The sequence below is a fragment of the Chiloscyllium plagiosum genome, chromosome 11 (genome assembly GCF_004010195.1).
Source record: "Chiloscyllium plagiosum isolate BGI_BamShark_2017 chromosome 11, ASM401019v2, whole genome shotgun sequence".
Lineage (NCBI taxonomy): Eukaryota > Metazoa > Chordata > Chondrichthyes > Orectolobiformes > Hemiscylliidae > Chiloscyllium > Chiloscyllium plagiosum.
Window position 1 is genome coordinate 11,547,721 of NC_057720.1, and position 27,893 is coordinate 11,575,613.

At 44.7% G+C, this 27,893-nt stretch overlaps 1 protein-coding gene across 2 annotated transcripts in view; it reads left to right on the forward strand.

Moving 5' to 3' along the window:
• Nucleotides 1-27,693, forward strand: part of st6galnac5a (ST6 (alpha-N-acetyl-neuraminyl-2,3-beta-galactosyl-1,3)-N-acetylgalactosaminide alpha-2,6-sialyltransferase 5a) — a 71,729-nt gene extending 44,036 nt beyond the window's left edge. For both annotated transcript variants that reach the window (XM_043698683.1, XM_043698682.1), the window contains 3 exons: nucleotides 364-773; nucleotides 12,732-12,839; nucleotides 26,829-27,693. In XM_043698683.1, the coding sequence (XP_043554618.1) occupies nucleotides 364-773; nucleotides 12,732-12,839; nucleotides 26,829-27,063 (753 nt within the window). In that variant the 3' untranslated portion in view covers nucleotides 27,064-27,693. The remainder of the gene's footprint in view (nucleotides 1-363; nucleotides 774-12,731; nucleotides 12,840-26,828) is intronic.
• Nucleotides 27,694-27,893: the final 200 nt, after the last annotated feature.

Below are 27,893 nucleotides of genomic sequence, written 5' to 3' on the forward strand. Positions count from 1 at the left end.
CTCCCAGCCTCATTCCTGATGAAGGGCTTTAGCCCGAAATGTCAATTTTCCTGCTCCTCGGATACTGCCTGACCTGTTGTGCTTTTCCATCACCACTCTAATCTTGACTCTGATCTCCAGCATCTGCAGTACCCACCTCCGCCTCTCTACATTACTAGCCCAGTGATGTTACCATGAAACTACTATTCTTAGCCCCTTGTGTACTCTGGCCTGTCCAATGTTGTGAGGCTAACTGTCCACATCTCCTTCCCAGGTGACCCCTGAGTAGGGAGTGTCATGTGGAGTATTTTGGGCGCTCTCCTGCCTTCATTGTTTCAGCAAAGGATTGACTGAGGCCTGGTTTTGTTGCTGTTGTTGTTTCAGGCTCTGCAGGTCCACTGTAAGGACTGCGCTCTGGTCACCAGCTCTGGGCAACTCATCGGGAGCGGGCGGGGAGCAGAGATCGACCGCGCCGAGTGCGTCATCAGGATGAACGACGCCCCGACACGGGGTTACCAGGAGGATGTGGGCCGCAGGACCAGCCTGCGGGTGGTCGCGCACTCCAGCATCCAGCGGCTGCTGCAGAAAGGGAGCGAGCTCCTCAACGCCAGCCGCGACCCGATCTTCATCTTCTGGGGACCCAGCAGCTGCATGAGGAGAGACGGCAAGGGTCGGCTCTATAACCACCTGCAGCTCCTGCACCGTCTTCGGCCCCGCCTCAAACTGCACACCATCACACGGCAGAAGATGGTGCACTTCGACGAACTCTTCAAGAGGGAGACCGGGAAAGACAGGTACAAGGACTGTCCCATACAGTATCCCTGCAGTGCACAGAGGCCATTCGGCCCATTGAGTCTGCACTGACCCTTCGAAGAGCATCCCAACTTATACCCGTATTCCCACATTCACCATGGTTTAACGGGCGGCACAGTGGCTCAGTGGTTAGCACTGCTGCCTCACTGCACCAGGGACCTGGGTTCGATTCCAGCCTTGGGCAACTGCCTGTGTGGAGTTTGCACATTCTCCCTGTGTCTGTGTGGGTTTCCTCCTACAGTCCAAGGATGTGCAATTTAGGTGGATTGGCCATGCTAAATTTCCCATAGTGTTCAGGAATGTGCAGGTTAGGTGTGTTAGTTAGGGATAAATGGAGAATAATAGGGGAATGGGTCTGGGTAGATTACTCTTCAGAGGGTTGGTATGGACTTGTAGGGCCGAATGGCCTGTTTCCACACTGTAGGGATTCTATCATTCTATAACCCACCTCTAACCTGCACATCCCTGGATAGTATGGGGCAGTTTAGCACGGCCAAATCAACTAACCTGCCCATCTTGGGAGCAAACTGGAGCACCAGGAGGAAACCCATGCAAACATGGGGAGGATGTGCAAACTTCATACTGTCACCCGGGGCTGGAATCAATCCTGGGTCCCTAGCACTGTGAGGCAGCACTGCTAACCATTGAGCCCCTGTGCTGCCCATAAAGGAGCAGAATTAGGCCTTTCGACCTGGCGAGTCTGCTCAGGCCTGATTTGAAGGCCGTGCCCCAGTCCCTTACTGAAATAAATTATCCTGCACTCACATTACCAGCTGTGCTCATTGAAACTATGATGGCTCCCAGTCTAGTGAGGTCCAAAATTTAAAAAAAAATTCACACCCTGGTCATCAGCTCTCTCCATAGTGTTGTCTCTCCTGTCACGATGACCTCCTTTAGCCTCTCAAAACTCCAAGGTCTCGGCACTCCTCTGAAACTGACTTCTCTCATGTTCCCCATTCTCATCTCTGCAACGTTGGCACTTGTACCTTTATCTGTTGACCAACCCTACACTTATCCAACATTCTGGTGTCTATTGCAAAGAACTCTGATTAAATTAGATTCCCTACAATGTGGAAACAGGCCCTTCAGCCCAACCAGTCCACACCGACTCTCTGAAGAGTAACCCACCCAGATCCATTTCCCTCCAACTAATACACCAAACACTATGGGCAATTTAGCATGGCCAATCCACCTGATCCGCACATCTTTGTGACTATGGGAGGAAACTGGAGCACCCAGAGGAAACCAAGCAGACACGGGGAGAATGTGCAAACTCCACACAGACAGTCACATGAGGCTGGAATCGAACCTGGGACCTTGGTGCTGTGAGGCAGCAGTGCTAACCACTGAGCCACCATGCCGCCCTTATGTGATGTTATTCTGTGTCAAATATTTGCTGAATAGCTGTCATGTGAACCACATTGGAATGTTTCATTATGTTGAAGACACTGTACAACTCTTTTTCAATCATGTAATATTGAGGGGGATGGTTGAATAATTACCTTCAACTTAATGGAATAGGGATGTTGGGCTGAATGGCCTCCCACTGTGCTGACAATGGTCATATTTCCAACTCTGTTCTCAGGCACTTAGCCCCAGCCAAACAACATGTAATTGCAGATCCAAAACACTATGTCTGCACCTTAGCTGCGACATCCAGGCATTGGAGGGATATATTGACTTTGGAGGTAATGCAGTATAGATTCACCATTACAATACCTGGGCTTATCACGATGGAAGACACCAGTAATATACCAGAACTTGAAGAGAGTCAGGGTGGCTGCAGTGGCTACCTCTCAGGAGAAAGTGCTGGGGAAGCTGAAAGGTCTGAAGTGGATGAATCACCCAGACCAGAATGATGACACTGTTCTAAAGGAGTTGTTTGAAGAGATTGTAGAGGAATTGGTGGTGATCTTTCAGCAATCACTGGAAACAGCGAGGGTCCCAGAGGACTGGAAAATGACTAATGTAACATCCTGTTTAAGATGAGAGGGAGGCAGAAGAGAGGAAATTATAGGCCAGTTAGCCTGACCTCAGTCATTGGTAAGATCTTCGAGTCCATTATGAAAGATGAGTTTGCAAAGTACTTGGAAGTGCATAGTAAAATAGTGCTGAGTTAGCACACCTTTGTCACGGGGAGATCATGCCTGACAGATTTGTTACAATTCTAGGAGGAGGTAATGATCAGATTTGACAATAGAGAGCCAGTGGATGTGATCTACTTGGATTTCCAGAAGGCCTTTGATAAAGCGCTGCCCAGGAGGCTGCTAAATAAGATCAGAGCCCATGGTAGCAGGGGCAATGTATTGGCATAGATAGAGAATTGGCTGACTGGTACAAAGCAGAGTGGGGATAAAGGGGTCTTTTTCAGGACAGCAGCAATGACTGGTAGAGTTCCGTTGGGGTCAGTGTTGGGACCACGTTATATCTGGATGAAGGGACTGAGGGCATTGTTGCCAAGTTTGCAGATGACACAAAGCTAGGTGGAGGGACAGGGTAGTGTTAAGGAAACAGGGAGGCTGCAGGAGGACTTGGACAGGGTAGGAGAGTGGGCAAATAAGGGGCAGATGAAATATAATGTGGGAAAGTGTGAGGTTATGCATATTGACGGGAAGAATAGAGATGTAGACTATTTTCTAAACAGGAAAAGGCTTCAGAAATTTGAAGCACAAGGGGACTTAGGAATTTTAGTTCAGGATTCACTGAAAGTTAACATGTAGGTTCAGATGGCAGTTAAGAAGGCATCTGCATCATTCATATTCATATCAAGAGGAAATCTTAGCAGGACTTATACACTTAATGGTGAGGTCCTAGGGATTGTTGCTGAACAAAGAGACCTTGGAATGCAGGTTCATAGCTCCTTGAAAGTAAAGTTGCAGGTAGATAGGATAGTGAAGAAGGCGTTTGGTATGCTTGCCTTTATTGGTCAGAGTTGGGAGGTCATGTTGTGGCTGTACAGGACATTGTTAGGTCACTGTTGGAATATTGCGTGCAGTTCTGGTCTCCTTCCTATCGGATGGATGTTGAGAAACTTGAAAGGGTTCAGAAAAGATTTACAAGGATGTTGTCAGGGTTGTAGGATTTGAGCTATAGGGAGAGGCTGAACAGGCTAGGGCTGTTTTCCCTGGAACGTCGGAGGTTGAGAGGTGACCTTATAGAGGTTTACAAAATTATGAGGGGCATGGATAGGATAAAAGGCAAAGTCTTTTCCCTGGGGTGGGGAAGTCCAGAAGTAGAGGGCATAGGTTTAGGGTGAGAGGGGAAAGATATAAAAGAGACCTAAGGGGCAACCTTTTCACACAGAGAGTGGTACGTGTATGGAATGAGCTGCCAGAGGATGTGGTGGAGGCTGGTACAATTGTAACATTCAAGAGGCATTTGGTTAGGTATATGAATAGGAAGGGTTTGGGGGGATATGGGCCGGTGCTGGCAGGTGGGACTAGATTGGGTTGGGGTATCTGGTCGGCATGGATGAATTGGACTGAGGGGTCTGATTCCATGCTGTACATCTCTATGACTAGAATACAAGAGCAGAGATGTATTGCTGAGGCTGCGTAAGGCTCTAGTCAGATCGCAGTTGGAATATTGTAAGCGGTTTTGGGCCACATATCGAAGAGAGGAGAGGATCGAGAGGAGGTTTACAAGAATGATTCCAGGGATGAGAGCTTATCACATGAGGAGCGGTTGAGGACCCTGGGTCTGTAATCAATGGAGTTTAGAAAGTTGAGGAGGTGGATCTGATTGAAACTCACAGAACACTGAGAGGCCTGGATAGAGTGGATGTGGGGAAGATGTTTCCACTAGTAGGAGAGACTAGGACCCAAGGGCACAGCCTTAGAGTGTAGGTATAGCCCTTTCGAACTGAGATGAGGAGAAATGTCTTCAGCGAGAGGCTGGTGAATCTGTGGAACAAATTGCTGGAGAAGGCTGTCATTGAGTGTATTTAATACAGAGATAGATAGGTTCTCAATTGGTGTGGGGATAAAGGGATACCAGGAGAAGGGAGGAGAATGGGATTAAGAAACATATCAATCCTGATTGAATGGCAGAGCAGACTCGATGGACTAAATGCCTAATTCTGCTCCTATATCTAAAAGTCTCAGACTCCAAGGGTTAACTTACAGGGAGAAATTAAACAAATCCAGTTTTATATTGCTGGAATTGAGAGGAATACTTTGAGCAATGTTACAAGATGAGAAGGAAGATACATAGGGCAAACTGGGAGTAATTATTTCTGCTGGATGGGTAGTCTTGGGCCCCGGGATACAATGTAAATTTTAGTGGCAGATGTTGCGAAAGTGAAATTAGGAAACTTTTTTTACACAGTGCGGTAGACATTTGAGACTGTCTTCAGCAAATGGTAATTAATGCTGAATCGATTGCTAATTATAAATTTTACATTGACAGGGGATGGCCTTGCAAAGATATTAAAAAATCTGGGGCAAAGGAATTAGGTTGTAGTTCAACCAAGATCTCAGTGTTAGGTAAAACAGACTTACAGAGCTGTCTCCTCCTGTTCCTGGGTTTTCCTGTATCATACACACACAACAACGGCAGAGGACAAACTGAATGGATCTTTACTCTTTTTTTTCATGTTGATTGAATCAGCTTTTTCCAAGGAATTGATTGGTGAGACAATTAAACAGGAAATAAAACTCCCTGCGGCCATTACAGACACTGGGTTAATTCGATATCTGGTTTTTGACTGGCTGCACCAAGTGGAACACACACCTGCTATTGACCATCTTTCCTTGAAACAAGGACACCAACAACCTGCATTTGTATGGTGCCTTTAAATCTTAAAATGCTGCTCATGAAGCTGGGGCTAATTAGACACATTTTGTTACTGACCCAAATAAGGAGATTTCGGGCATAATTGACCAAAGGTCTGACCAAAGAAATGAGTTTGAGGGAGTGCCTTAAAGGGAGGGTGAGAGAACAGCACTGTGTATTATCTACAAGATGCACTGCAGAAATTTCACCAAAGACCTTTGGACAGCAGCTACCAAAACCCATGACCACTTCCATCAAGAAGGGCAAGGGTAGCAGATACAGGGGAACACCAGTCCCCCCAAGCCACTCTCTGTTCTGACTTGGAAATATATCGCCATTCCTTTACTATGGATGGGTCAAAATCCTGGAATTCACTCCCTCAGGACATTGTGGGACATCCAACATCATGTGGACTGCAGCGGTTCAAGAAGGCAGCTCACCCCCACCTTCTCAAGGGCAATTAGGGATGGGTGATAAATGCCAGTGACACCCACATCCCAGGAATGAATAAATAAAAGTAACCCAGCTGCCTCCATATTCAACGGATCATTCTCAGCCATTTGATGAAAGGAAATTGACCTGAAATGTTAACTTTGTTTCTTTCTCCTGCTGCTAGACCTGCTGAGTTTCTCCAGAATTCTCTGTTTCAGTTTCAAATTTTATGCATCTGCAGTATTTTGCTTTGGTGGCAATGCAGTGATAGTGGGGTAATCTGTTACGAGATCATCTCTCTGCTCTTCTTCCAAATAATGCCATGGGATCTTTCTTTCCAACTGCGTGGGCCTCACTTTAGAATCTCATCCAAAACATGTTACTTCCAACAGTGCAAAACTGGGCAGCACAGTGGCTCAGTGGTTAGCATTGCTGTCTCTCAGCGTCAGGGTCCCAGGTTCAATTCCAGCCTCGGGTGACTGTCTGTGTGGAGTTTGCACATTCTCCCTGTGTCTCTGTGGTTTCCTCCCACAATTCAAAAACCTACAGGTTAGGTGGATTGGCCATGCTAAATTACCCATAGTGTCCAGGGGATGTGTAGGCTAGGTGCATTAGTCAGGGGGAAATGCAGAGTAATAGGGTAGGGGAATGGGTCTGGGAGGGTTACTTCTGAGGGTCAGTGTGGACTTGTTGGGCCGAAGGGCCTGTTTCCACACTGTAGGGATTCTATGATATGAAAATTCCACTGGAACCTCAACGTGAATCTTGTTCTCAAGCCTTGAGACAGAAGTGTTACTAACTGAGCCACAACTGGCTCACAAACCTCGTCTCGGGGACAAAATGGTGATAAGAATAATAAACAGGGCATGGAAATAACCAGGGAACAAGTTATGAGTCAGAGGTCAGTTTCCAAGGGCAAACAGGTCATGAAACAATCGTGGAAGCAACATTGCCCTCATTCCTTGTTTTGTTGCAGTATATTGGCCCAGTTGCCAAGTTCCCATGACAACCAAGAAATCTTTACTTCAAGAAGATTGTCTTATGTTGGAAGTGATGATGCGTGCCAACGTTTACATCAAGGAATGTTCTGAAATGCAGGAATAATGCCAACCAGTCAATCTTATTAGTTCAGAAATTCGCACAGCATGTTGGAATGATGATTTGGCTTCCTTGTCAGGCACCTGTTTTTAAAGAAATGTAAGGATTGGTTTCAGGAAAGGGGAGAATGTTCCAAGCATTCCTGAATGTTGAGTGTGCGTGGAGACTGGACAAGGAGATGATTGGTCTCATCCAAGATGTCCTCTTCATCCTCCCCATAAATTGACTCTTGTTATCAAGGTCTTTGTCTGACTATAGAGGCCACTTCAATAAGGATCCCTCTACAATGGGAAGTCAAGATGAAATTATAGCTGAAAATGTGTTGCTGGAAAAGCGCAGCAGGTCAGGCAATATCCAGGGAACAGTAGAATTGACTTTTCGGGCATAAGCCCTTCTTCAGGCTTATGCCCGAAAAGTCGATTCTCCTGTTCCCTGGATGCTGCCTGACCTGCTGCGCTTTTCCAGCAACACATTTTCAGCTCTGGTCCCCAGCATCTGCAGACCTCACTTTCTCCTCAAAGATGAAATTATATCCCTGGCAGGAATCAGAAGTCTTCGTGCTAATATCTGGAATGGGTGGGTTATCTTGTAAGGTGAGTGTGGACAGACTAGGCCTTTATGCAAAGGCGTTTGGGAGAATAAAAGCAAATTGAAACATGCAAGTCTGAGAGGTTCTTGGCTGGAGAAATGCGGAGAGAGCGTTTCCTCCTACGGAAGAATCTAGAACTGGAGAACAATGTTTAAAAAGCGGGGGTTTCCCATTTAAGACAGAGATAAGGTGATTTTTTTTCTTCCCTGTTCAATGACCATAAGCCTTTGGAACTGCATTCTGTAAAAGTGGAAACAGAGTCATAGAGTCATACAGCACGGAAATAGACCCTTCAGTCCAACCAATCCATGCCAACCAGATATCCTAAATTGATCTAGTCCTATTTGCCAGCACCTGACCCATATCCCTCCAAACCCTTCCTATTCATATAACCATCCGGATGTCTTTTAAATGTTGTAATTGTACCAGCCTTCACCACTTTCTCTGGCATACACGTACCACCCTCACTGTGAAAAGGTTGCCCCGTAGGTCTCTTTTTTATATCTTTTCCCTCTCACCCTAAAACTACACCCTCTTGTTCTGGACTCCCCACCCCAGGGAAAAGACCTTGTCTATTTAATCTATCCATGCCCCTCATGATTTTATAAACCTCTATAAGGTCACCCCTCAGCCTCCAACATTCCAGGGAAAACAGCCCCAGCCTGTTCAGCCTCTCCCTATAGCTCAAATCCTCCAACCCTGGCAACATCCTTGTAAATCTTTGCTGAGTGCTTTCAAGTTTCACAACATTCTTCCTATAGTAGAGAGACCAGAATTGCACACTGTGTTGCTTGAATATTTGGGAGCCAGAGGTGGATAGATTTCTGTTAAGCAAAAGGGTGAAAGGTTATCAGGGGCAGGTGGGATATGGAATTGACATTACAGTTATTGAATGGTGAATGACCTACTCTTGCTCCTGATTTGTAAGCTCATGTGCTTGTACATAGGCAAGTAAACGAGGGGGGTTTTAGCAATAGAACGAGTCTCATCTAATCAACCCCCTTGAGCTTAATCTCAACATCAGTTAGTTCCTGACTGATCTGTACTGCAGCTGAAAATGTGTTGCAGGAAAAGCGAAGCAGGTCAGGCAGCATCCAGGGAACAGGAGAATCGACGTTTCGGGCATAAGCCCTTCTTCTGTACTGCAGCTCCGTCCAACCTGAGTTTTACCAGGATGTTGCCTGGTATGGAGAGAAGGTCCTATGAGGAAAGGCTGAAGGACTTGAGGCTGTTTTCATTGGAGAGGAAAAGGTTAAGAGGTGACTCAATGGAGACATACAAGACGAATAGAGAGTTAGATAGGGTGGATGGTGAGAGCCTTTTTTCTCGGATGGTGATGGCTAGCACAAGGGGACATAACTTTAAATTGAGGGTTGATAGTTATAGGACAGATGGCAGAGGTAGGTTCTTTACTCAAAGTAATAAGGGCATGCAACGGCCTGTCTGCAACAGTAGTAGACTTGTCAACTTTAAGGGCATTTCAATGGTCATTGGATAAACAAATGAATGATAATGGAACAGTCAGCACAACATCAAGGGCTGAAGGGCCTGTTCTGCGCTGTAATGTTCCATGTTATGTTCCTCATTGATCCTACTAACAAAAAAGTACTCACCTCGGCTGGGAGATTTTAATTTACCCGCAACCTCAGCAGTGTTTTGGGGAGAATATTTGAAACTTACAGCACACTCTGTGTGAAGAAATGCCTCCTCATATCATCCCTGAGTGGTCAAAGTTTAAGGCTACACTTCTTCTGGACTCCCCCTCCATCCTAAGCCACATCAGAGAAAATACTGTCTCTCTACTGGCCATTTAAAATCTTGTAATCACCTTCAAGACCAGAAAATCTACCCAAAGTGTACTGACTTGCCCGATGTGCAAAGACTAAAGGTAATCTGTATGCTAGTGGCTGGCAGCATGAAGGAATTCAATTCAGGAATATAAAACAAAGAAAGGAAAATCCCTAATACATAAAAAGCAAAGCTTCCAAATCAGCTTTTATCCTTTGTGTTTTTGAATCCACCCAGGATCGCAGGTATCGCTGTGACATTCAATGTTCCTCAGAGAGCTCTGCTTGCTTCATGTTGAGTCCACACTGAATGACATGCTTCATCATACGCACACTTTCAACCTCGCCTCCAACAGCAGCGCCTCACGCTGGCTCAGAGCTGTCCTAAAGTGAAAGGAGAAAGATTTAAAAGGGACCTGAGGGGCAACCTTTTCACACAGAGGGTGGCTCTTGTGTTGAATGAACTGCCAAAGGAAGTGGTAGATACAGGTACAGTTGCAACATGTGAAAGATATTTGGACAGCTACATGAAGAGGAAAGGTTTAGAGGGATATGGGTCAAACACAGGCAAGTGGGATTAGTTTAGTTTGGGACAATTGATTGGCATGGTCAAGTTGGACCGAAGGGTCTATTTCTGTGCTGAAAGGCCCTTATGACCATCTCCTGCAAGTTCCCCTCCAAGCCGCACACAATCCTGACTTGGAACTGAAATAAAATAAAGAAATGCGGATGCTGGAGATGTGAAACAAAAGCAGAAACTGCTGGAGAATCTCAACAGGTCTGGCAGCATCTGTGGGAAGAGAAGCAACGTTAATGTTTCGAGTCCGGTGACTCTTCATAGAGTACTTGATGAAGAGTCATACAGGACTCAAAACATTAACTCTGTTTCTCTCTGTATAGCTGCTGCTGAGATTCTCCAGCAATTTCTGTTTTTGTGACTTGGAATTGTATTGGTATTCCTTCACTGTCACTGGGTCAACTTCTGGTGAAATTGTTCCCCTAACAGCACTGTGGGTGATCCTGCACTCAAAGGAGTTCAGGGGGTCACTCTCCACCACCTTCCAAAGGGACAATTATGGGTGGACAATAAATATTGACCTAGCCAGTAACACTCACATCCCGTGGACATTTTTTTCACTGGCTAAGGCATCGGGAGAATGTCGTTGCCTCATTTTATGGGATCGCCTTTGACCTGAGAGTGGTAGACAGAGCCAGGTTTTGCCCTGAATGACTGCACCTCTGGCAGTGTAGCACTCCATCAGCACTGCACCAGAGTGGCTTCTGAGGTGATGTCCTTAGAGAGAGGCTTGAACCTTTGATGTGATTCAGAGGTTGCGTTTTGAGAGTCTGAGGAATGAATGCTATTTTACTTGAAATTTCTTTCTCTTACTTTTAGCAGACTAATTGAAAAGCTGTAGACAGATTTTAGATGATAACATTAAGTAGCAGCAGCTGATCACACCGACATTGAGAAAGAAATATCTTGTGTTTATGTCATGTCTATCACATCCTCAGTATGTTCCAGTGTGTGTCATGAGCCAAGGGCTTTCAAACTGCGTTCACAGTTATTGTGGAGGTATTTAAACAAAGATGAATAAGATTTTCATTTATTTAAGTGTTAAGAACCTCGAGACATTCCAATGCACTTTAACATGATGAAGTGCACCAGGAATGTACACAGAATGTAAAACGTTACAGTGCAGTACAGGCCCTTCGGCCCCCGATCTACCCTACACTATTCCTTTTACATCCATATGTTTATCCATTGACCATTTAAATGCCCTTAAAGTTGGCGAGTCTACTACTGTTGCAGGCAATGCGTTCCACGCCCCTACTACTCTGAGTAAAGAAACTACCTCTGACATCTGTCCAATGTCAATTCAAAGTTATGTCCCCTATGTAGTTACTGTTACAATTTAGACAGTGGATTCAAGATCGCATTAACACAGGGTGATTCATTTTGCGAGCTCTCTACAGCAGATCTTATTCTCACGTTTCTTATAATCGTTCTGTCTCTGTCTGCTCAATCACCCTGTGATCTATATGTCCTTGTATGCTATGATCTGCCTGTACTGCTCACAAAACCTTTCACTGCACTTCGATCTATGTGACAACAATAAATCAACAACAATAAATGTGGCAGTCAGTTTGCACAAGGTCCCACAAGCAGCAGCGTATTGGATATTGAATTGAATTAACTTTATTGTCACATGAGTACAGTATAAACTTTACAAGTCCCACGTACAGTGCCTTCTGAGGTACAAACATACCTGGGTATAGAATCAGCAAAGTAAAGAATACAAAGCTAAAAAGTTGAACATTACAGTGCTTCTTACAAAAAAGTAGAAAACCGAAGAAACACAGTTAACAGTTCAACGTCACATTCCATAATCGCCTGGCCGTGCTGGACTCATATTCCTCACAAGAGCTCAACGTCCCCCACTTAAGGCTCGACCTTGCCCCTGCCACCACCCCGTGCTGCTTGCTCTCACCACCTTGCAGCCTGTTCCTGCTGCCACTGCCATTGCCATGTCACACTGCCTGCTCCAGCTCTCACTCCCGGCCACCCCAGGTTTCCTGTTCCCACTCTCATGGCCAGTTGGGATGACTGCCAAGTTGATGTCAGGGACCCCTTTCTTCCCCGACTGCCTCGATCTCCTCCTTGCTGCCACAAACCCGTGCCTCACATAAGCTAAGTAGATTAAATTAAGGAAAAAACAAGCGGTGAAAGAAGAGAAAAGCAAAAGTTAAAGATGAATGGTAAGAGTAGACGAGCCCTGAGCAGGAGCCTGCATGTCACACTACAACTCCGCCCTCTTGGAGATACGGTGCCCCAAGTCTATCTGTTTAAATATAGCACATGCAGCAGGCAGGACTCCCCCTGCTCCTGTCTGAATAACATCATCACGTTTTTTGTGTCCAACTGCTAGCACAGATGGAGCCATGGGTTTAATGTCTCACCTGAAAGGGAGTATTTGTGACACGGCTGTAATCCCTCAGTATTGTACAGGAGAGTCAGGAGAAACTAGTATTCCAGTCTTTGGAATGGGATTTAATCCCAAAACCTTATGAATGGGAGGGTACAGGGGAGCAGTGCTATTCCCTAAACCATATTTAACACTGTTTGATTTCCAAGACCAAAGCCTGAGTCTGGCAGATTCCCCGACTCGGTACAGCGGCTCCTTTGGTTTCTGTTGTAGCTTTTTCCGGTCCGTTGTCTGCTTTGGAACATGTGGTCATCCAAGATGTTTCTTTTCTAGGAAAGCCTCCAATTCCTGGCTGAGTACTGGCTGGTTCACCATGATCATCGCCCTGGAACTTTGCAATAGAATTGACGTGTATGGTATGGTCCCACCGAACCACTGCAGGTAGGTGCTGACTGTCACTGGTTTCATAGCATGAGGCCTTTTTGTTGACTTCCTGCTTCCTGGTAGCCTGTAGTCTTCATTGATTTAATTGTCCTACATTCATTAAGGTGAGTGTGGTACCTGAGCTATGCTTGATTGGTGAAGAATGGGCATTGACTCAGAGCAAAATAAATGAAAGCAAGAGTGCAGGTAGTCAGTGATTGCAGGGATATTTCAAAACTGTAGCAAAAAAAGGTACCCCTTTATATAGGGTCATCTGAGATTTATAAAATGTACAACAATCTGATGAATACACAACATAGCCTGATCCTGAGCACAGATAGGATAGACAGGAAGGGAACATTCTCCCTGATGGAGGGTTCAGTGGCCACAGAAATAGATTTAAGGTAGGGCAGAAGGTTTATAGGAAACATTTTTTTCATCTAGAGGGTGGTAAGAATCGGGAATTCACTGCCTTTGAAGACAGTAGAGACAGAAACCCTTGGTACATTTAAGAAATATTTAGATGTGCACTTATGATGCCAAGACTTTTGGCCAAGTGCTGGAAAATAGGATTGGAATCATTAGGTGGTTATTTTTGACTGGCACGGACATGATGGGCCAAAGGTTCTTTTTCTGTGCTGTGGATGTTTATGATTCTCTCCCGATGTAAGCCAGTGTGCAAGCCCTAAAGTTGGAGTGTATCAAAATTAACCATGATCTTTCAGTTCCTCAATCTGTGCATGGTCCTTTCAACAAATGTCAATCAGTATTGTACCGAAGTGACTCCACCATTCAAGATGGAGACTGAGACAATTATGGATATCAGGGCCTCAGCTACTCTAGAATAGACTATAAATCAATACGACAGCTTTCTGGTCTGCTATTTTTTCTTAAACCCAAAGGATTTGAGAGTCTTTGGCAAAGCCAGCTTTATTACCAATTCCTATTTGCAAGAAGGCAATGGTGAACCACAAGGAGTTGGTACGCCCTCTGGGACATTAAGGAATGGATCCTGCGGGTTTTGGAAATAATGCATAAAAAATGAAAATCATCCACTTTGGTAGTAAGAACCGATTTGCAGAGTATGCCTTATGTGCGTGAGGTTGGAGATGTTGATCTGCAAGGGTGTCCTTGTCGATGGGTCGCTGAAGGTGAACATGCAGGTGTAGCAAGCTATTAGAAAGCTGAGCAGAATGTTAGCTTGGGTGGCACAGTAGCTCAGTGGGTAGCACTTCTGCCTCACAGTGCCAGGGACCCAGGTTTGATTCCATCCTCAGGCAACTCTTTAAGTGGAGCTTGCGTGTTCTCCCTGTGTCTGTGTGGGTTTTCTCTGGCTGCTCTGGTTTGCTCCCGCAGTCCAAAGATGTGCAGGTTAGGTGGATTAACCATGGGAAATGCAGGCTTATAGGAATGGGGTGGATCTGGATGAGAAGCTGTTTGGAGGGTCAATGCAGACTTGATGGGCTGAATGGCCTGCTTCCACACTGCAGTGATACTATGTTAGCCTTTATCGTAAAAGAATGTGAGTACAGGAGCAGTGAACCCTTGCTCCAATTACACAGGAGTTTGGTTAGAACACACCTGGAGGGCTTTCTGCAGTTTTGGTCTCCGTATCACAGGAAAGATATTATTGTCAGAGAGGAAATGCAACAAACACTCACTAGATTTGTTCCCAGGATGTCAGGACTGACCAATGAAAAGGAATTGGGCAAAGTTTCTCTGAAGTTTTGGATAATGAGAGCTGATCTCATTGAAATGTACAAGGTACTTGATAGGCAGTGAGTTGAGGAGAAATTGTTTTACTCAGAATCTTTGGAATTCTGTTCCCCAGAGAGCGGGAGAAGCCAAGCACGTTTGAGGCAGAGGTTAATGGATTTCTGATGATCAATGGCATAAAGTGTTATGGGGGTGGTGGTGGTGGGGGGGGGGGGTGGAGTTTAGGTAAAACACATTGGAATGTTCAATCAGCCATGATTGTAATAAATGGTGGAGCGGGCTTAATCGGCAGAATGGTCTCCTCCCATTCCTAATATTGCAGTATTTTCACCCAGTGTTAAACTGGGAATGTTGATATGATTTGAAGGGGGGCTTCAAATTGATGGAGACCTCAAACCCTTGCTGCCCTTGTTCTTCTATATAGTGGATGTTGCGGATTTGGAACGCGCTATTGAAGAAGTCTTGGGGAGTTGTTGTAATCTGGGTACAATACACACCATGACTCATCTAAGCTACTAAACTGTTGGGAAATCATTTGAGCTTGCATTCACCCGTGATTGCATCCAACAGAATACAAGCATAAATTGCATTGTTGCAATTAATTGAGAAACTTCTAAAAAGCTGCAACTGTCAGATTTTAAGAAACACAACAGTCAATTTGCACACAGCAAGGTCACACAAATTAAAATGTGATCCAGAGATTCAGAGTCACACAGCACAGAAACAGAGCCTTCGGTCCAACCAGTCCATGCCGAACATTATCCCAGACTAAACTACTCCCACCTGCCCGCGCTTCACCCTTATCCCTCCAAATATTTCTTATTCATGTACTTATCTAAATATCTTTTAAACATTGTAACTTCCTCAGGAAGTTTATTCCACTCACAAACTACTGTCTGTGTAAAAATTTGCCTCTCGTGTCTTTTTAAGTCTCTTTCCTCTCATCTTAAAAATATGCCCTCCAGTCTTGAAATCCCCTATGCTAAGGAAAAGACACCTCTCATTAATCCTATCTATACCCCTCACAATTTTATAAACCTGCATAAGATCACCTCTTAACCTCCTGTACTCCAGTGAAAAAGGTCCCAGCCTCCATTTTACAGCAGGAGAGAGGACGAGAGGGCTGTTTTCTCTCGAATAGTCTGTTTAGCAAGTTTTGAGAAGATTTGTAGCTCAGGTTGATGTTTTGGATGTAGGTTTTGTTGATAAACAAACACATCGAGTTAGACTCCATTTACCACCCCCTAAGAAAAGGAGCAGGGAATGACTTCACCACAGGAAATGACATCACCAACCCAAAGAAACCCAAACATATAAATAGAAAGCAAGAATTTTCAGCATTGCCCACTAAGATGTTAGGAGAAAGTGAGGTCTGCAGATGCTGGAGATCAGAGCTTAAAAATGTGTTGCTGGAAAAGCACAGCAGGTCAGGCAGCATCCAAGGAGCAGGAGAATCGATGTTTCGGGCATAAGCCCTTCTTCAGGAATGTTACCTAGTATGGCGCAATGAAATGTTTGGAAATGAACCTCCAAGCTCAGTGAGCAAACCTACATCCAAAGTCTCCTTAGCAATTTAGAACAGTGGGAATGTGGTTAGGGCAGTTGAATGTTCCTCCTGCAGAACATGGGAGGTGAAGGTCACCACTAGTGTCCCTGCTGGCTTCCTCTGCGGGAAGTGCACCCAACTCCAGCTCCTCAAAAACCATGTTAGGGAACTGGAGCTGGAGCTGGATGAACTTTGGATTATTCGGGAGGTGGAGGAGGTTATTGAGAGGAATTACAGGGAGGTAGTCACACCTCAGGTGCAAGAAAAAGGCAGATGGTTTACAGTCAGGAGTCGGAAAGGGAACCGGCAGGCAGTGCAGGGATCCCCTGTGGCTGTTCTCCTCAATAACAAGTATACCGTTTTGGATACTGTTGGAGGGGAAGACTTATCAACCATAAGCCATGGAGTGCAGGCACAGAGTCTGTCCTTGTTGCTCAGAAGGGAAGGGGGTAGAAGAGCAGAGCATTAGTCACTGGGGACTCAATAATTAGGGGGACAGATAGAAGGTGGCAGAAGTTCAGAGAGCTAGAGTGGAAGTTTAGAGCTAGAACAAACAGAGTTGTTATCTCTGGTTTGTTGCCCGTGCTACGTGCTAGCAAGGTGAGGAATAGGGAGAGAAAGCAGCTGAATACGTGGTTGCAGGGATGGTGCAGGAGGGAAGGTTTTGGATTTCTGGATAATTGGGACTCATTCTGGGGTAGGTGGGACCTCTACAAATGGGATGGTCTACACCTGAACCAGAGGGGTACCAATATCCTGGGAGGGAAATTTTCTAATGCTCTTTAAAAGGATATAAACTAATTCAACAGGGGGATGGGAACCTGAATTGTAGCTGCAGTGTACAGGATATTGAGAGTAGTGAAGTCAGAAATGAGGTTTCAAGGTAACAAGAATGTACCGGCAGGCAGGAAAGTAGTATGAAGTGTGTCTACTTCAATGCCAGGAACATCCGGAATAAGGTGGGTGAACTTGCAGCATGGGTTGGTACCTGGGACTTTGATGTTATGGCCATTTCAGAGACATGGATAGAGCAGGTTCAGGAATGGTTGTTACAGACTCTGGGGTTTAGATGTTTCAGTAAGAATAGGGAAGATGATAAGAGGGGGAGGTGTGACATTGTTAGTCAAGGACAGTATTACGGTGGCAGAAAGGACATTTGATGAGGACTCATCTACTGAAGTAATGTGAGCTGAGGTTAGAAACAGGAAAAGAGAGGTCAACCTGTTGGGTATTTTCTATGGGCCTCTGAAAAGTTCCAGAGATATAGAGGAAAGGATAGCAAAGATGATTCTGGATAGGAGCCAAAGTAACAGGGTTGTTGTTATGGAGGGACTTTAACTTTCCAAATATTGATTGGAAATGGGTCAGTTTTTGTCCAACGTGTGCAGGAGGTTTTCCTGACACAGTGTGTAGACAGGCCAACAAGAGCTGAGGCCACACTGGATTTGGTACTGGGTAATGAACCAGGCCAGGTGTTAGATTTGGAGATAGGTGAGCACTTTGGTGATAGTGACTACAATTCGGTTACATTTACTTCAGCAATGGAAAGGGATAGGCACCCAGAGAGTGATGGGTGGGTGGAATGCTCTGCCCCAGAAGGCAGTGGAGGCCCAGTCTCTGGATTTGTTTAAGAAATAGTTGGATAGAGCTCTCAAGGATAGTGGAATCAAGGGTTACGGAGATAAGGCAAGAACAGGATACTGATTGAGGATGATCAGCCATGATCATAATGAATGGTGGTGCAGGCTAGAAGGGCAGAATGGCCTACTCCTGCACCTATTGTGTATTGTATTGCAGGGCAGGAGTTATAGCTGGGGGAAAGGCAACTATGATGCAATTAGGCAAGATTTAGGATGCATAGGATGGGCAAGGAAACTGCAGGGGATGGCCACAATTTGAAATGTGGAGCTTGTTCAACGAACAGTTACTGTGGGTCCTTGATAAGTATGTACTGGTCAGGCAGGGAGGAAGTGGTTGAATGAGGGAACCATGATTTACTAAAGAAGTTGAATCTCTTGTCAAGAGAAAGAAGGAGGCTCATATGAGGATGAGACGTGAAGGCTCAGTTAGGGGGCTTGAGAGTTACAAGTTAGCCAGGAAGGACCTAAAGAGACAGCTAAGAACAGCCAGGAGGGGACATGAGAAGCCTTTGGCAGATAGGATCATGGAAAACCCTAAAGCTTTCTACAGGTATGTCAGGAATGACTAGAGTAAGATTAGGGTCAGTCAAGGGCAGTAGTGGGAAGTGGTGTGTGGAGTCCAAGGAGGTATGAGAAGTGTTAAATGAATATTTTTCATTTAGTATTCACACTGGAAAAAGACAGTATTGTCGAGGACAATACTGTGATACAGGCTATTAGACTAGACAGGATTGAGGTGCATAAGGAGGAGGTGTTAGCAATTCTGGAAAGTGTAAAAATAGATAAGTCCCCTGGGCCAGATGGGATTAATCCTTGGGTTCTCTGGGAAACCAGGAAGGTGATTGCAGACCCTTTGACTTTGATCTTTATGTCGTCATTGTCTACAGGAATAGAGCCAGAAGACTGGAGGAGACCAAATATTGTGCCCTTGTTCAAGAAGGGGAGTAGAGACAACCCTGGTAATTATAGACCAGTGAGCCTTACTTCAGTTGTGGTTAAAGTGTTGGAAAGGATTATAAGAGATAGGATTTATAATCATCTAGAAAAGAATAATTTGATTAGGGATAGTCGGCATGGTTTTGTGAAGGGTAGGCCATGCCTCAGAAACCTTATTGAGTTCTTTGAGAAGGTGACCAAACAGGTAGATGAGAGTAAACCGGTTGATGTGGTGCATATGGATTTCAGCAAGGCGTTTGATAAGGTTCCTCACGGTAGGCTATTGCACAAAATACGGAGGCATGGGATTGAGAGTGATTTAGTGGTTTGGATCAGAAATTGGCTAGCTGAAAGAAGACAGCGGGTGGTGGTTGATGGGAAATCTTCATCCTGGACTTCAGTTACTAGTACTGCCAGGACCTATTTTAGGGCCATGCTGTTTGCCATTTTTATAAAAGACCTGGATGAGGGTATAGAAAGACAGGTTAGTAAATTTGCAGATGACACTAAGGTTGGTGGAGTGTGGACAGTGCCGAAGGATGTTGCAGGTTACAGAGGGACATGCATAAGCTTCAGCGCTGGGCTGAGAGGTGGCAAATGGAGTTTAATGTGGAAAAGTGTGAGGTGATTCACTTTGGAAAGAGTAACATAAATACAGAGTGCTGGGTTCATGGTAAGACACTTGGCAATGTGGATGAACAGAGAGATCTGTGTCCAGGTACATCGTTCCCTGAAAGTTGCCACCTAGGTTGATAGGGTTGTTAAGAAGGCATACAGAGTGTTAGCTTTATTGGTACAGGGATTGAGTTTCGAAGCAATGAGGTCATGTTGCAGCTGTATAAAATTCTGCTGCAACTGCATTTGGAGTATCGCGTACAGTTCTGGTCACTGCATTATGGGAAGTATGTGGAAGCATTGGAAAGGGTGCAGAGGAGATTTAGCAGGGTAGTGCCTGGTATGGAGGGAAGGTCTTATGAGGAAAGGCTGAGGGCCTTGAGGCTGTTTTTGTCAGAGAAAAGTAGGTTGAGAGGTGACTTAATAAGATAATCAGAGGGTTAGATAGGGTGGAGAGGGAGAACATTTTTCCTTGGATGGTGATGGCTAACATAACAGGACATAGCTTTAAATTGAAGAGTGATAGATATAGGACAGATGTCAGAGGTAGGTTCTTTACTCAGAGAGTAGTGAGGACATGTAATGCACTGCCTGCAACAATAGTATACTCAGCAACCTTAAGGGTATTTAAATGGTTATTAGATAAACATATGGATGATAATGGAATAGTGTAGGTTAGATGGGTTTCAGATTGGTTTCACAGGTCGGTGTAACATCTAGGGCCGAAGGGCCTGTACTGTGCTGTAATATTCTATGTTCTATCCAGCCTTTCTTTATAACTCAACTTCCATACCCGGCAACATCCTGGTAAATCTCTTCTGAACCCTCTCCAGCTTAATAATATCTTTCTGTGATCAGAACTGCATACAGTACTGCAGAAGAGGTCTCACCAATATCCTGTAGAATCTCAACGTGATGTTCTAACTGCTATACTCAAAGTTTTGAGCAATGAACGCAAGCCTCCTAAACACCTTCTCGACCACCCTGTCTATACGTGCCCCAAATTTCAAAGAGTTATGTACCTGAGCCCCTAGGTCTCCCTGTTCTTCAACACTGCCCAAGGCCCAACTGTTAATTGTATAAGTCTTGCCCCTGTTGGTTGTACCAAAACACAATACCTTACATTTGTCCAAACTAAATTCCATTTGCCATGTTTTGGTAATGAGGAATAAACCGGGACAGGAATACCGGGGAGACCTCCTCCACTGCCTTTATTATTGTCATGAGATCTCTTGTATTCACTTAAGGTAAGGAGACCAAAACTGCACAAAGCACTCCAGGTGTGCTTTAACCAAACTGCTGTATAATTGGAGGAAGAGTTCGCTGCACCTGTGCTCACAACCTTCTGCGATAAAGGCTTAACATCAAGAGTTGGCACTTGGGGCAATGCCAACCTTGTTTGACACTGCACTGAACTAGCAATTTGGACTATGTGCTCGCATCTCGGAGCCCACAATCCTCAATACCCACTGAGCCAGGTCTGCTAAAGATATGTACAGTACTGAGATTAGAAGGTATAATGAGACACTTTACACTTAAATAAAGCCTGACTTCACAAAATAATATCTTCCTGAATGTCCGTCATTAACCACAGATAAACTACAGAAACATCAGCAGCACAATCCAAAATGAAATCCGTCTCCAGTACAATTCTCAACACTTACCATATTTTATTAATGCTTTCCACAGCTCGATTGACAAGCAGGAAGGTTTTACACAGGGGTTCCGGTGTATGTGGGCTCTAATTGGCAGGTTTCATCCTTAATTGTCAAAAGAAATGAGGACAAGTCATAATACCTTCCTGTTGTGACAGCTTCCACATTAATCCTCTGCTTCAGGTTTTACCCTGTCATTAGGAACCTTGCAGGATTTTTTTTTGTAAATCGTGGATAAGCTCTTTATCAGAACAAAGCAGGGAAAAATTTGTCATCGTTTCTACCAAGGGCATAACTGTTTCATTGAATAATGGTCATGTTTCTCCTCATAGCAGGAATTTACAGAAATGCACTTATTCTTGACAAGACTGTTTAGAGATATTTTTCAGGGATGTTCTTACACAGCTCTGGAGCAAGCAGGACATGAACCCAGGCCTCCTGTCTCAGAGGGAGGGAGACTAATGTTGTACTGCAACAGCCCCCAACAATTGATGTTGAAGGGAGAGAATTTTTCCCCTAAACAACCTGTTCAGAGATGTTATTACACAACTCTGGAACAGGCAGGTTGGTAGGGTGGAAGGTGAGCACCAGGGGCGTTCTGTCCTTGTTGCGGTTGGAGGGGTTGGGTCTGAGGGCGGAGGTGCGGGATGTGGACGAGATGCGTTGGAGGGCATCTTTAACCACGTGGGAAGGGAAATTGCGGTCTCTAAAGAAGGAGGCCATCTGGTGTGTTCTATGGTGGCAACTTCCATTTCCCATCTGTGCTTGAAATTTCAATCGTTCCTTCACATACATTTCTCTACTTGCCTTAATAATATGTAAGGACGCTGCAGGGAACAGCAGAGATTTGAGAGGATGTTGTCAACACTGGATAAACTGGACCTTCGTGGAATGATTGGTTAGGCTGGCATTATTCTCCTTGAAACAAAGGAGGCGGAGGGGAGCTCTATTATCACATAATAACATTTATTAACGTTCAATATTCATGGGATCGTAACAGGGTAGTTACGGGCAGGTAGTTTGCCCTCTGGTATGAGGAGAGCACCAGAGGACATGAAGTCAGAATTCGTTATTGCCATTCAGAAATGAGGAGTAATTTATTTGCTCAGGGTCCAGTGATTCTGTGGAACCCTTTCCAGAAACTTTTGTTTAGGCTGAGTTATTGTGTATTTTCAAAATGTGCCAGACAGATATTTAACCAGAAATACGATGAAGCTCTGTCGATGTAAGGCTGGAGAATGGAGTTGAGGATTAACAGATCAGCCATGAGTTCGTTGAATGGTCGAGCAGTCTCGATGGGCTGAATGGCCGACTTCCAATCCTACATCATTTGGTCGAACGTATTATTCTATTGATGTATGACTCAATGACTCCATGACTGTAGCCACAGCTGAGATGGAGGAGACAAGCTCCCATATCACAGCAGTGTACTTTTGTCTGGAGCTTTTGATCACAAATGTAAAGATGTCTGTACCTCTCACTCCTACAACAAGACAGACTGAGGCATCAGGCTAAAACGTGAGATTGGAAGGAAGTGCCTGGAAGGCTTTGTTGTGTAAAAAAATGTGTCCTTGTACTTTTTTGGCGACATGGAAGTTTTTTCTGTTTGAATTTCGCAAGTGCCTGCGGTCACTGAGCTGCTTGCTTTGGTTTCTTGGTTGTTTTTCGATGTGTGATGCCATTCCTTTTTGCCCCGTGGCTTGACATCTCCACGCTTCAGGCTCTCTGCCTTTATTCCTGATGAAGGGCTTTTGCCCGAAACGTCGATTTTGCCTGTCCTCGGATGCTGCCTGAATTGCTGTGCTCTTCCAGCACCACTGATCCAGAATCTGGTTTCCAGTATCTGCAGTCATTGTTTTTACCTACAGCTTGTCTGAACACCTAAGGTTTTACAAAATGTAACCTTGTTCTCCATTTATCTTATTTGTCTCTGTTACTGTGGGATCATACTATTCCTTTAGTTCATGCTAAACTACAAACTTCAGGCCCACACATCTCTTTTCGGACTGCCTCTTACAGATTTTTGTACAGAGCTCCCTGTGTCTTCATTCGTAAGATTCTTTGTTCTGCCTGGACTCTGTTATCTTGGGTCTATCTTATTCTCAGAGCTATTGTCCTAATTTACGACCTCACTTGAATTCTGAATTCAGCAAAGCTAATTCTGGTACTGCAGCTAAAAACCTCCTCCGCCATTCTTATGCCAACCGAAAAGCTGCAGGCAGCCATTTTGTGCCACCTCTAGCCAATGGGCTTCCCCAACAGAATCCCCGTGTTGCCTTCCTTCTCCTTCCTCTGTCTCTTCCATTGGACCTTGAGGTTAAATTACTCAAAATGACCATGATGGATCAGAAATTGACTGAGAGGCAGCACTGCACAGATGATGCTTTTCTCTGGATCTTCTATCCATAAATGGGATCGTATTATTTCAGGAATTGGTTTATAGGGTGATCCCTATGTCCAAGGATCTGTGCTGTGGGGGTGGTCCCTACATTCAGGAATCTGTTCAATGGAATGATGCCTAAATCCAGGAATCTCTTCTGTGGGGTGTTCCCTACATTCAGGAATCTGTTCAATGGGATGAATCCCAAATCTAGGGATCTCTTCTGTGGGGTGGCTCTTTCAACCCAATCTGACAAACCTGACATCCCAAGAATCAATCTGTTGAATGTTCCCTACCCGCCATCTATGATGATTATATCTATCTTTAAGTAAGGAGACCAAAACTACACGGGTACTTCCTGAGATTTTCCAATAGTTTTTATTTCTTGCTTCCAATCCTACCCTGCAGTGTTTCACCTTTGATTTATTGCAAGAGGATTAGTGTATAAGAACAAGGAAGAGTTATCACTTTTGCATTCATTGCTCAGATCTTTGAGTATAGGAGTTGGGACGTCATGTTAAGGTTGTACAGGATGTTAGTGAGGCTTCTTCTGGTGTACTGTATCCAGTTCTGGTCGCCCTGTTATAGGAAGGATATAATTAAACAGGAGAGGATTCAGAAAAAAAATTACCAGGATGTTACCAACAATGGAGGGTTTGAGTTATAAAAATAGACTGGAAAGATTGGGACGTTTTTCACTGGAGGTTAAGGGGTGACCTTATTGAGGTTTATAAAATCATGAGAGATATAGATAAGGTGAATGGCAAGGGTCTTTTCCCTAGGGTGAGGGGGTTACGAGGCATAGCTTTAAGGTGAGAGGAGAAAGATTTAAAAAGGACATAAGCAGCAAGTTTTTTCACACAGAGCGTGGAATGAACTGCCAGAGAAAGTGGTGGATACAAGTAAAAGACATTTGGATAAGTTCATTAATAGGAAAGTTTTGAAGAGATGTGGGCCAAGCGCAGGCAGGTGGGACTAGTTTGGTTTAGCAACAATGTCAACGTGGACGAGTTGGACTGAAGGGTCTGTTTCCGTGCCTCTGTGACTTGATGACTTGCTTATACAGAGCTTTGGTCAGACCGCAGCAGAAGTACTGTACTGTACTGTACACCCTTGTTTGGGAAAAAGAGAACTCTGGAGCTGTGCTGCACTTGAATTTCTGCAAGATTAGCACACAAAATCTGAGAGGATTAATCATGTGGTTCACGCTCCAGGATTAGCTTAACATTCCAATTTTGGCATCATACTTCTGAAAAAAATGAAGGCTTTAGAAAGGGTAGCAAAAAGATTAGCGAGAATGGTTTTAGGGATTTCAAGTTTGTGAATAAATTGGAGAAGTTGGAGACTGCTCTCCGAAGAAATGTGGTGGCAATTTGATGGAGGTATTCAAAATTGTGAGAGTTAGACTGACCCTATTGGCAAAAGAACTTACAGATTTACAGTGATTGATATGATTTGATTTATTGTCATGTGTACCTAAGTACAGTGAAAAGCTTTGTTTATGAGCAATACAGGTAGATCATAACAAACAAGGACATACAGATCATAGGGGGCTTAGACAGAGTGAGGCATACAGGTTACACTGCACAGAAGGTGCATGAAGCAAGGTCAACATTGGAAGTTAGAGAGTCCATTCATCAGTCTAATAACAGCAGGGAAGAAGCTGTTCTTGAACCTGTTGGTGTGTTCAAGCTTCTGTTTCTTCTGCCTGACAGAAGAGAGTATTGTTGGGTTGGGAGGGGTCTTTCATGTTGGCAGCCTTTCCATGGCAAAGGGAAGTGTAAATGACATCCATGGATGGAAGGTTGGCTTTCACAATTGTATTGGCTGTGCACACCAACTTCTGTAGTTTCTTATGGTCCTGGGTAGAGCAGTTGCCGTCCCAGGCTGTTATGCACCCGGACAGTATGCTTGGCAAAAGAAGCAACAGTAGATGAGGAAAAGCAGTTTAATCCAGTGAGTGATTAGGTCTGTGATGCCGGGGAATCTGATGGAGATAGTTTCAATCGTGGCTTTCAATTGGATAAACACATGGAGGAAAACAAATTGCAGGATTACAGGGAGAACTGGGGAGCGGGGCTGGTTGTGTTGCTGCTACAGAGAGCCAGCACAGACAATGCTGGATCGAACATCACCTCCTTCTGTACTCTAGCCCTTCTGTAAATTGTGACATAGAACAGGAGACATTCGAGGTTCATTGCGCAGGGTGGAGAAACCACATTCAAGAATCGACAGAATCTGAAGGGGTCCTTCATTTGTTTGCAGGATACATACATTGGCAGCAGTATTGCCCTTATGTATAACTGAGAGGTGCTGTGGTGGATACACTCAGTAAGGGATAACAATTTGGGTAAGGTTCTGGAGAAGGGATGTCATGGCAGTGGAGAGAGTGCAAGAGATTTACCAGAATGTCGCCTGGACTAGAGAGTTTTACTTATGAAGTGAGATTAGACAGACTGGGGTTCTTTTCCCTGGAGCAGAGGTGACTGAGGGGGACATGATTGAGATGTATACCATTATAAGAGGTATTGATGGGGTGGGCAGGAAAGAACTATTCTCTTCATTGGAAGGATCAATGACTGGGGGTATCGATTTAAGGGGAGGAGAAAAAAAGGAAAACCCCTGGGAGAGTTCAGAAATAGGGGGCATAGGTTTAAGGTGAAAGATTTAAAAAGAACCTGAGGGGCAACTTTTTCACACAGAGGGTGGCTTGTATGTGGAATGTACTACCTGAGGAAGTGGTAGTTGTAGATAGTTATAACATTTAAAAGACATTTGGACAGGTACATGGATAGGAAATGTTTAGGGGGATATGGACCAAACACGGGCAAGTGGGACTAGTTCAGTTTGGGAAACTTGGTCGGCATGGACAAGTTGAACCGAAGGGTCTTTTTCTGTTCTGTGTTGACTCTGTGACTCACTACCTGTAAGGATGATGGAGGCAGAAACCCTCATAACATTGACAAAGTATATAGATGTTCTCTTGCAATGCCAAGGCATACGGGGTTGTGGTGAAAGTGAGCACTGCAGTTGCCGGAGATCAGAGTCAAGATTAGAGTGGTGCTGGAAAAGCATAGCAGGTCAGGCAGCATCTGAGGAACAGGAAAATTGACATTTCGGGCAAAAGCCCTTCATCACGTACAGGGTTGTGGGTCAAGTGCTGGGAAAATAGGATTAGAATAGTTAGGTGTTTGTTGTTGACTGACACAGGTTTGATGGGCTGAAGGGCCTTTTTCTGTCTTGTAGGTCTCTATGGTTGCAGGACAACCAAAGGATGGTAGCCTTCGGAGAACAGGCTCATTGGATTCACCAGCTGTGAAATGGATTTACAACATACAACAAAGACAGTTTGCAAGGAGATATTTTTCTGGTGTCTTTCACAGGCTCAGGATAAGCCTAACATCTTTCTAACCGTTAGATCATAGAGATAACCATTGAAATATTTCTGAAGGCTAATCACTGTCACTGTGTGGGAGGATGTTGTGAACCTAGGCAGTAACATGACATTCTCTTCCTCAGGGACCCCGCTCACCGCACGGTGCCGTACCATTACTATGAGCCATCAGGAATCGATGAGTGCACGATGTACATCTCACACGAGCTGGGCCGCAAGGGGAGCCATCACCGGTTCATAACGGAAAAGCACGCATTCGCCAGGTGGGCAAGGCAGTATGACGTCCACTTCCACCAGCCGGAATGGGAGCTCGAATCCCTGGCTTCCAATCACACGGAGCGCAAGGCACGACGGAGGTGAGGCGTAGGCGAGGACGGACAGAGGTGAGGTGACCCAAGCACGGGGCACACGTGACCAATCAGCAGGAGCTGCCAAACCCAAGGGACAGTTTCCTCTTGTTGTTTCTAATCAGCATCCCGCCAAAGGAACATACCACATTTATGTAGCACCGCCTGCGACTGGTGTAAGACTTTGGAAGGGCAGCCGCTATTGCAATATCAAGGGATGACAAGATGGCCGCCCCTGCAGATCTCTCAATTCAGAAAGCTCATGAGGTACAGCGATTGGAGCAAAACAATCCTTTCAAAACTGGGTGAACCTTTTTTTTAAGGAGCCCGGAGGGAACCTCATTTGATTTATTGACTCTGGTTTATTTAATGCTTCAGCCTCTGCGACCATCCCAGTGTTTTGTCTATATATACTTGTGATGGTTTCTTTCTAATCACTGACCTGTAATGTTATTTGTATCAGTTGGAATTTATTATTTCATTGGGCTGCAACGTATCACTTTTGAACTTTTGCTGACATTTTAACCAAATACCACAGGCAGCTCAGAACTGTAGCCTCTAATTAATCTTCCTGTGTGCCAAGGACTCCTTGTGTTGTGAGAAATTACTGGTTGAAGAATAAAAGTGTGTGGGGAACAACTCAGTTCCGTCTTCAACTGTTTTGAGGTTCCATGCATCAGAGACATCAATCAGCCCTTCAAACCTCAATGTTAACTGATCTTTATGTAACTGTGTCTGTTCAACCTGGGGTCTGTAATTCTTTATAGTGGTAACTAACAAACATTCATCTGTGTTGAAATTTTGCATCCCTTCTATCACCTTCAATGTCTCTTTGAGAGAACA